Below are 10,478 nucleotides of genomic sequence, written 5' to 3'. Positions count from 1 at the left end.
GGAGAGGAGGGAGGGAGGGGAGGGAGGGGAGGGAGGGGGGAGGGAGAAAGGCGCTTAGCACAGTAGAGCACAAGCCAATTCAGCAAGGAATGCCACAGGCAAAAGATCATTTGGGGGACTTCCCTGGTGGTCCAGTGTAAGACTCCATGTTCCCAATGCAGGGGGCCTGGGCTCAATCCCTGGTCGGGGAACTAGATTCCACATGCATGCTGCAACTGAGAAGTCTGCATGCCGCAACTAAACATGCTGCAACAAAGACCCCGTGTGCTGCAGCTGAGACCCGGTGCAGCCTAAATAAATAAATATTTTTTAAAAATCATTTGGGAACTAGAAATCCCACCTGTGTGGGTCACACTCCTTCAGCCCCCATCCCGGGAGGTGGTCCCCGTGGGCCTCAGCAACCTGGCTCTGTGCACTGGCTTTCATCTGGTGTGGCCAGTGGGGGAAGGGGGGCAGGGGCAGCAGGAGATGGAAGGTGGGTGCATCTTCCCCGCTCCCTCCCTGCTCCAGTGCCCCTGGCAGCCGCCACCCTCACCTGCCGAAGCTCTCTCAGGGCTCCAGTAACAAGGATATTCCCTCCTCATGTCCCTCCAGCCCTGGGGTCGTCAGGGCTTACGGCAGTGGCCAGCCCCTGGGGCCTCCCCATCCTGCCCACACCCCTGCGAGGAGTTCTGCTGTGTCATACCCCCACTGGAGTCACCTGGGTGAATCTGCTTCTGTCCAGGACCCCGACCGACTGGCTCCCACCCCCACCCAACGTGCATCTTCTTAGGAAATCTCCAAACAGCAAAGAAACTTAATTTTCACAAAGATCAGGATATTTCAAGATAAAATGCTACAGTAGCAGATCCTGCCTGTCCCTCCCACAGCTGCTGTTCCCCAGCCCATCCCCAACAGAGCTGTAAAGTAGCCCCAGAAGCTAGGGAACTTTCTGCCCCAGAAGTCTGCTCATGTCCTCTCCTCCAACAGTCCTGCCATGGCTCCCTACTGCCCCAGGACAAGGTCCCATCTTCGCCACAGCCTGGACTCTGCAGGCACTGGGCCCTGAGCATCTTCCCAGCCTCCTCTGGCCACTGATTTTTCAGTCCCTCAGAAGCACCCAGCCGGGCCCTGCCTCCAGGCCTTTGTACGCGCTGTGCAGGTTACCCACCACATCCTTCCTCCCGTCCTTCTCCCACTTGACTCCCACTCCTTCCTCATGTCTCAACCCATGTCACCTTCTCAGTGGAAGCGTCTTCAGCTCCCCAACCTAAATTATACACCCCCTCGCCCCCTGACTTAGTCTCCCCAAGAACCCTGAACGTCCCCAAGGCCATGTCACAGGGCATCATGAAGCAGTTACTCACGTGGGGCTATTGGATTTCTCTCCCCCCCACACCCCGTGACGCAGGGGTACACACTCTGCATCCCCAGGGCCTGGAGAGGTGCCTGGCACACAGCAGGCATTTAGTAAAACACTGAATCCATTTAACTTTCAACTCACAAATCTACCCTGATTGAACCTCTAGGGAGAGCAGAGATTCTCAGGCTTTCCCAGGCACCAAATCCCGAGGGCATTCGGTAAGATGCTGACCCCGAGTCTGTAAGATGGAGAGGGACCTGACATTGCTCCGGCCTGCAGACCACACTTCGGGAGCAAGGCCTCAGGGCAGTGGTTTTCAACTGCAAGTGATAATCCGGTAGTGGTTGTGATATCAACTTAGCTCTGTGACTAGCCTATTTTGAGTGGAGCGGACTAGAAAAGAATAGCAAAGAGCATGTTGTAAGTAGTTATGATAACCACCACTTGAGAATCTGTTGTTTCGGGTGTGTGTGTGTGTGTGTGTCTGTGTGTGTGTAGGCACGAGCCACACGAGGAGACCAGGTGGCAACATAAAGTGGGTTGTGGGCAAAAAGTTTTAAAATCCCAAAAGCACAGGATCCCAACGCTCTTTGGAATCAGCTCACAGGAGTTCCAGGAACGTTGTACAATTCTAAGTGTGGCTCTCCCGCCCACGAAGCAGGACAATGGACACGTAAAATGTGGTCCACCCATACAATGGAATATTATCCAGACGTAAAAAGGAATGAAGAAATGATTCTTGCTACAACATGGATGAACCTGAAATCATTATGCTAAGTGAGAGAAATCAGACACAAAAAGCCTCACATTGTATGATTCCACTCACATGAAATAGCTAGGACAGGCAAATCCACAGAGACAGAAAGTAGATGAGTGGTTGCAGGGGGCTGGGGGGAGGAATGGGGAGGAACTGCTAATGGGGACCGGGCTTCCTTTTTGGGGTGAAGAAAATGTTCTAGAACTAGCTGGTGGTGATGATTGCACAACTCTGTGAGTATACTAAAAACCACTGAATTCTATACTTTAAAAGGGTGAACTTTTTGTTTGTTTTGGAGTTTTTTTTGGCTGCACCACGTGGCTTACAAAATCTCAGTTACCCGACCAGGGACTGAACCCGGGTCATGGCAGTGAAAGCCCGGAATCCTAACCACTAGTCCAACAGGGAACTCCCAAAAGGGTGAACTTTATGGGAAATGAAGTATATCTCAATAAAGCTGGTAATTAGAGGAAACAATGCAGGATAATCGGGCGGAGCAGCTCACAGAGGGCCCCTCCCATCTCAGGCTCCTGCTCTTTCTTACCAGCGTCCAGAGCACAGGGAAGACGCGGGGGGCTCGCACGATGAGCAGCCGGCCCAGGGTCTCAGGATAATTGTCCTCCACCACCTCGATCATGCGCAGCAAGGCCTTTATCCCTGGCCGCCACAGGTGCCGCAGGCTGAGACCCTCCAGGTCCACCAGGCAGGTCCAGGAGCTGCGGCAAAGATGCCCCCTCACTCTACCTCGCTTGGCCACCTCCCAGGGCCCCCAACACCATCCTCAGGGACCTGGGGGCCCACAGACAGGGACGGAGGGAGAGGCTCAGTAAGGCAGCGCTGGGAGCAGAAAGGGCAGGGACCACAGGGCACTCTTGTGGACCCTGCCACCGTGGGGAGGCCACGTGGCATGGAGGTTCTGAGTGTGCACACCAGGGCTAAGCACCCAAATTCAAGTGCCTGAGAGCTGTGTGACACAGGCACTTCCTCACCAGGACAGTGGCAATCACAGTAACAGTCCCCATCTCATCCATTGTTAGGATTAAATGAGATGGTCTATGTAAAGCTCTCTGCAAGGACAGGCACATAGCAAATGCTCATTAAAAGCCAGTTTTTACTACTAATTGCTGAAAAGATGCTGACTGCTAAATAGAGCACACACTCCAGAGCCAGATGGCCTGGGTTCAAATCCCAGCTCTGGCATGTGCTGTGTGGCTTTGGCTAAGTTACTTAACCTCTTTGTGCCTCCATTTCATTAGAAGCAATTCATTAGGACAATGACTGTTTGGCTGTGGCAAGTGGTCCCTGGGAGCCTGTCCATCCAGCTTCATTCCCTTCACCTTGCCCACCCACTCCTAGGAGTGCCTTCATGACACCCTGTCATCTGAGCCATCTGGGGGGCATTCCGCTTCAGGCCAGGATGCTGATTGATCGATTCCCTGCTCCAACCCCAATGGACGCCCCTTTAGGAAAGCTCTAAATAGCAAAGGAGCTTAATTTGCACAAAGATCAGGATATTTCAGGATAAAAACTTCAGTAGCAGGTCCTGCCTGTCCCTCCCTTGTAGGCTGTGATAGGGTGACATGACTCAAGGAGCTTGGAAGAGTCCCTGCAACACAGGAAGTGCTATGTGGTGTTTGCATCACCTCTTAAAGTCATGGCTTACAGGATCTTAGTTCCCTGACCAGGGACTGAACCCAGGCCCCAGCAGTGAAAGCGCCGAGTGCTAACCACTAGACTGCCAGGGAATTCCCATTAAGTCATTGTTTTTGATAAGCCATAAAGAAACCCTAGGAACGGTTTACAGAAGAGGAAGCCACAGCTTAGAAAGGTTAAGTGCCTTTGGGGGCAATGCCACTGTAAGGACTGGTGTGGGAAACTCCGCTCAGGAATAGGAGTTTGGGGCAGCCCGAGGAGGCGGTGGGTCACTGGATGTGCCATGACACCTGCGAGGTCCGCCTGCCTGGGACACTGGCAGGGTGGCTCTTGGGGTGGGAGCGCTGGTCTCGAAAAGCCAAGTCCAGGAGGCTGCATGGCATGGGGAGAAAGTCCGTGAGCCCAAGCCAGATAGGACCGGGTTCAAACTCCAGCTCTACCCCTTCCCCGCTCAGCAGCCTTGGAAGACCTCAGCACTCTGAGCCTCAGTTTCCCCTCCATAAAGAACAGGGATGCTGACAGTCCCTGCCTCGTAGGGTCACTGTAAGAATTAGGTGAGGACATTTCCGTAAAGCATCTAGCAGGCTGCCTGGCACGGCATCCATGCCCAGTGAACTTTGGCTGTTTTTACTGTTTGGGGGAGTTTGCCTGGGTTCTTGCCTGATGGGACGGCCAAACTGTTTTGTGTTCCCTTCACACCGCTTCTGTCCTTCCTCATTGACGCAAAGAACCTGGAAAGCAGAGAAGGTGCTGGCGAATGTTCACTTGGCTGCTCCAGCCGCAGGAAACCCCGGGGGCTCCCAGGAGTGGGGACCCCAACTCACATGCTGCAGCAGCACCTCCTCCCCCACGGCCTTCATCAAGCCCTTGGTGTCCATGTGGCCCAGACGCAAGATGTACAGGGGGCGGCCATCTTTGGGGCGGGGCCGAGCAAGTGGAGGACAAGAGGGAAACAGAATTACATACTTTTACATAATCCTTCATATATATTATATATGTACAATCAATTCTTGTTATTTGCGGTAGTTAATTTCTGTAAAGTCACCTCGAACACTGAATCAAGGAACTCAGAACCACTGCTTCTAAGGGGGGAATAGGAGGTTAAGTTTCTGCCAGCCCCTGGTCGTGACATTTTTGTCAATCGATCGATCAGTATGTAACTTTGTTCTGCGTGTGTTTCTATTTGAGGACACCTTGTTTAATTTACATTGTTGATTCATTAACGTTGAACGCATGGCCAACAGCACTGTAACTCGTGCCTGAATGGAGTTTATCTCACATGAATTTTCTCCAGAAGGTGCATCACAGCCTTCTTGCACTTAGGAACATGGTGCTTCTGCACGATGCGAAATCAACACAAAAAAGCACAAAATGCGAGAAAAAAGAAATGGCACTAGATAGGCTGCAGAAACGATACTCATTTACAGTAGGAGCTGAAGCAAGGAGGCAGAAGGACACTTGTTCCACCTCAGCTGGGGATGGATGTGCACGTCGGGTGACTCAGATTTTTCGTCACTCTGTCCGTGAAGGACAGTGAAAGCTCCCTGAGTATTGATTTGGGAGTTACAAATAAATTTTAGTGAGTAGGCAAATTCACAAATACAGAATCCATGAATAACACAGACCGACTGTATATTGAAAGCAAGCGTGTCAACCGGTTCTTCAGGAGACTCAAGCACTTGCCCTAATCAATACATATGAATTTTTAACTAAAGGACATTGAAAAGCATAACAGGCGCTGGCGTCAATGGCAGATTAATAAAAAATCCAGAGATGATATTTGTAGTGGGTTGAACAGTGTCCTCCCCAAAGTTCATGTCCATCCAGAACCTCAGAATGTGACCTTATTTGGAAATAGGGTCTTTGCTGATGTGATTACTTAAGGATCTCAAGACGAAATCATGCTGGATCAGTGTGGGCCCTAAATCCAGTGACCCGGGGTCTTTAAAAGATGAGGAGAGGACACAGAGAGATACCGAGAGGGGAGGCTGCATGAAGACAGACGCAGAGATTGGGGTGACGTGGCCACAAGCCAAGGAACACCTGAGGCCACCAGAAGCTGGAAGAGGCAGGAAGGATCTCCCCCAGAGCCTTCGGAGGGAGCACCGTCTTGCTGACACTTTGATTTTGGACTTCTAGCCTCCAGAACAATGAGAGGATAAATTGCTATTGCTTTAAGCCACCCAGTTTGTGGTAATCTGCTAAGGCAGTCCCAGGACACTAATGCAGTCAGTATTCATGCAGCCAAAAAGTAATGGTGGGCTGACCCAGCCCCTGGGAGAAACATCTTGTCTCCAGCCCAAACGTCTATTCCAGCTCTGCCTTCACGGCTGGGTTATCACCTCAAAGGCATCTCCAGATGCCCAGAAGAGCCAAAAGGAAAAATAATAAGATGCTAAGATGAAAAGGGGCATTCAACGTGCATTCGACAGTGACCCAAGTGTACACTCCATGTTATGTAGGTAAAGAGACGCACCTATGTCCTGGTAGTGCCAGCCCCCTGCGTAGAACTCCTCCAGGAGGGCAGGGGGTCGCCAGGTCTGAAGGAGGAGGTCCACCTGGTGCTGCTTTCGCCAGCTCAAGGACTGGCACAGCATCTCACGGGCCCTGTCCAGGTGGAAGTCTCGAGCCCGCAGGAACCTAAGGATGTGCTCGTCTTTGGGGATCTGAGAAGAGAAGGAGGAGAAAGCCTTTAGCGTGGAATTCCCTAAGCCCGGCAGTGAAACTGGAAAATGAGTCTCCTGTCTTATCTGACAAACACTTAGCTGGGAAAAGGACGTTACACTCAACCACGACGCAGCCAAGGGTGGACTGCAGTGAATGTCTGAGTTTGGGCTTCCTAACCTCCCCCTCCTGTGCTGGCGGTGACATCTCTTTTCTCTTGGGGAACTGCTTTTCCTGCCCCCTTCCCAACACCAACGGTGGTTTTAGTTAGCGTTGCCAATCACAGGACCCCACTCCCACGGCCTCCGGTGGACAAAATCCATGCCAGGCCAATCAGAGCATTTAGACAATTTTAAATCTGAAGAAAGGGGCATGAATCCCTTTCTCTACCAAGGCAAAGGGGAGACTCAAAGCTGTAAGCAGGGCTTCCCTGGTGGCGCAGTGGTTGAGAGTCCACCTGCCGATGCAGGGGACTTGGGTTCGTGCCCTGGTCCGGGAAGATCCCACATGCCGCAGAGCGGCTGGGCCCGTGAGCCATGGCCGCTGAGCCTGCGCGTCCGGAGCCTGTGCTCCGCAACAGGAGAGGCCACAACAGTGAGAGGCCTGCGTACCACACACACACACACACAAAAGCTGTAAGCAGCCACAGATCCAAGCTCAACAAGGAAGCATGTCTGAAGCAGACATAAACGGATACAAGAACCAAGCGGTCTCGACAGCATTTAAGTTCTGGTTTCATGGGACTTCCCTGGTGGTCAAGTGGCTAAGACTCCGCACTCCCAATGCAGGGGGCCCTGGTTCGATCCCTAGTCAGGGAACTAGATCCCACATACTAAGGATCCCGCGTGCCACAACTAACAAGATCCTGCATGCTGCAACCAAGACCCAGCGCAGCCAAATAAATAAATAAATATTTAAAAAAAAAAAAAAGTCCTGGTTCGGGACATCCCTGAGACAGGCTGTGTGGTCAGCTGAATGGTGTCCCACCAAGATCATGTCCACCCAGAACCTCGGAGTGTGACTTTATTTGGAGATAGGCTCTTTGTAGAAGTAATTAGTTAAGATGAGGTCATACTCTATTAGGGGGTGCCCTACTCCAATGTCTGCTGTCCTTATTATAAGAGGGAAATTTGGATACAGACACAGAATGTAAAGAGGGGAGAAGCCCACGTGAAGACAAAGGCAGAGACTGGAAGTGACGTATCTACACGCCAAGGACTGCTGGCAGCCATCAGAAGCCAGGAGAGAGGAATGGAACGGATTCCCCCAACCCACCCAGCCTCCAGAAGGAACCAACCCTGTTGACACGTTGATTTCAGACATCTGGCCTTCAGAACTGTGAGAATAACTTTCTGTTGCTTTGAGACACACAGTCTGTGGTATTTTGTTTCAGCAGCCCCAGGAAACTAACACACCCCACTTAACAGTTTGTTATATGAGCCGATTAAACCCCTACCCCCGCTTTTTTTGTCTGGTTGATTCAAGCTGCATTCCTAACACATATAACCCAGACTCTAACTAACATGCAGAGGTGACAAGCTAAAGCCCACCACTCTCCTTCCTTCCCTCAGGCAAGTATCAACAGTCAAGGGAAAGCCAGCCCCCATAAAAAGTGCACTTTCCTGAGTGCTGTGCTGAGCCAGACACGGAGTGGATTGTCCCTTGTAATTCACTCCGGGGGCAGGGGGTGTGCTCACATTGTACCCATTTTACAGATGAGGAAACAGGCAAACAGGTTACATCCCAGCCCAACACTAAAGTAACTCCCTTGTCTGCCCCCCGGTGGGGGGAGGGGAGGAAGGGCAAGCAACTCACGAATAGGCTGGAAGCTCTTATTCAACAGAGCTGAAGGTCAGGCCCGTGATTGAGACCTACAGGCATGGTGGACACTCATGAGTGGGGCTTAGAGTCTAAAGGCAAAGCCCATGTGCAGTCAAAAATCAGCCCTCGCAAATCATTAAATCTCTTAGAAAAGAACAGTATGCATGGTTTTGTGAACACAGTGACTGTGTGGTGACTGTGCTCCCCAGGGGACACTGGCGATGTCTAGAGCCACTTTTTTTTTTTTTTTTAGAGCCACTTTTGGTTGTCACAGCTGGGGAAGAAGAGCTCCTGACCTCTCATGGGTGGGGTCCAGGGACACTGCCCAATGCCCTATGGTGCACAGGACGGCCCCCCATAAAGAACTGTCTGTCCTCAAATGTCAACTATGCCGAGGATGGGAAACCATGCTATCAGTGCTACGTACAGAATGCATGAGGCAGGATATAACAAAAGAAGGCCAAATAGAAGTGTCCAGCATTGCTAATTACACAGACTTACTTACCTGGCCCTTCCTCCCCCCATGCCTGAGGCTGAGTCGCTGCAGCCCCAGCCCTGACCCACCTTGCCTTTGTGGGTCTCCTGCAACCAATGCCGCAGCTGGATCAGGCAGCTCTCCTGCATGGGTGTGAGATGGCCCAGGCACCTCTCAATGTAGTCCGCATCCAGCTTGTCCCCTGGAGGAGAAAAGGGGGTTCAGGACAGCAGGAGATGCTGCATGGTCAACCCTTCCTGAAACCCTTGCCTTACTGGCTACCTTGAATCCAAAACGTAGTTCCAAGCGCACGGTGACCCTTTCACCAAATAGCCACTGGTCTTCAGATCTTCTAGTGTTTCCAACCCACTTCCAAGGTGATTCTAAAAACTCATGCTGGGGCAAGCCTGGATCTCACTGTGCCGAGTGATGTGTCCCTTTGACTCTCAGAAATCAAGATAATTCCTACCCTCTGGGAATGTAAGTTGATATAGCCACTATGGAAAACAGTATGGAGGTTCCTCAGAAAACTAAAAATAGAGTTACCATATGATCCAGCAATCCCATTCCTGGGCATATACCCAGACAAAACTGTAATTCAAAAAGATACATGCACCCCTATGTTCACAGCAGCACTATTCACAATAGCCAAGACATGGAAACAACCTAAATGTCCATCAATAGATGGTTGGATAAAGAAGATGTGGTACATATATACAATGGAATATTACTCAGCCGTAAAAAAGAACAAAATAATGCCATTTGCAGCAGCATGGATGCAACTAGACATTATCTTACTAAGTGAAGTGAGTCAGAAAGAGAAAGACAAATACCATATGATATCACTTATATGTGGAATCTAAAATATGACCCAAATGAACCTATCTACAAAACAGAAACAGACTCACAGACACAGAGAAAAGACTTGTGGTTGCCAGGGGGAGGGGGAAAGGGAGAGGGATAGACTGGGAATTTGGGGTTGGTAGATGCAAACTATTACATTTAGAATGGATAAACAACAAGGTCCTACTGTACAGCACAGGGAAATATATCCAGTCTCCTAGGATAAACCATAATGGAAAAGAATATTAAAAAAAGAATACATGTGTGTATAACTGAAGCCAGGGAGCCGGGATCCCTCAGCAGCTTGGCAGTGTGATGATTGCAGTGTGACTCTTTCCTTCTCCTGTGCTGTATTGAAATGATGGGGACTGGGCTGTGTTGCAAATAAATCATTTTTTGTTGTTAAAAAAAAATCGTTGTAAATCAACTATACTCCAATTAAAAAAAAAATTCCCACCCTCTGGAGCTGCCCCACCCTCTGAAGATTATTGACAACATGAGCTCATGTCTACTGACATGCATCATCTGAGCCAGCTCCCAACAGCCCTGGGAGGCGGGTGTCACTATTGTTCCCACTTTAGAGAAGACAAAACTGAGGCCAAGAGAGGTTCCGTAACTCAAACAGGTAAATGCCTGTGGTGTGCCCAGCATAAAGGAGGCAGCGGATAAGTACCAGTCCTTTTTGCCTTCCCACCTCCCAGCCCCATTGTGGGGTTCGAGGTTTTGGGTAGACAAAGCCCTGACCCCAAAATACAGCCTGGGAGCTGCATGGATCATGCCCACTGTTCAATCCTGTGTCGCACAATTGGGCTGTTTGAGGTCAGCATGTGCCGGCATTTAGAGGCGGGACTCGGAGCTGAGGTCTTGTTGCCCGCTCTGAACTGCTGTGGTGGCGGATGCTGGCATGGTGAGGCATCTCAGCA

The 10,478-nt window shown here is 50.7% G+C and overlaps 1 protein-coding gene across 1 annotated transcript in view; it reads right to left on the bottom strand.

Moving 5' to 3' along the window:
• SEC14L5 (SEC14 like lipid binding 5) overlaps positions 1-10,478 on the bottom strand; it is a 38,886-nt gene that overhangs the window by 7,561 nt on the left and 20,847 nt on the right. The window contains exons 6-10 of the mRNA XM_029221392.1: positions 8,802-8,914; positions 6,229-6,418; positions 4,577-4,665; positions 4,413-4,483; positions 2,644-2,815 (exon numbers count right to left, since the gene is read on the bottom strand). Of these exons, the coding sequence (XP_029077225.1) occupies positions 2,644-2,815; positions 4,413-4,483; positions 4,577-4,665; positions 6,229-6,418; positions 8,802-8,914 (635 nt within the window). The remainder of the gene's footprint in view (positions 1-2,643; positions 2,816-4,412; positions 4,484-4,576; positions 4,666-6,228; positions 6,419-8,801; positions 8,915-10,478) is intronic.

This window comes from Monodon monoceros, unplaced genomic scaffold (assembly GCF_005190385.1).
Source record: "Monodon monoceros isolate NGI ecotype Baffin Bay Population unplaced genomic scaffold, NGI_Narwhal_1 Super_Scaffold_13, whole genome shotgun sequence".
NCBI lineage: Eukaryota > Metazoa > Chordata > Mammalia > Artiodactyla > Monodontidae > Monodon > Monodon monoceros.
Note: the sequence above shows the minus strand (reverse complement) of the source record. Positions and strands in the feature narration are given on the sequence as shown.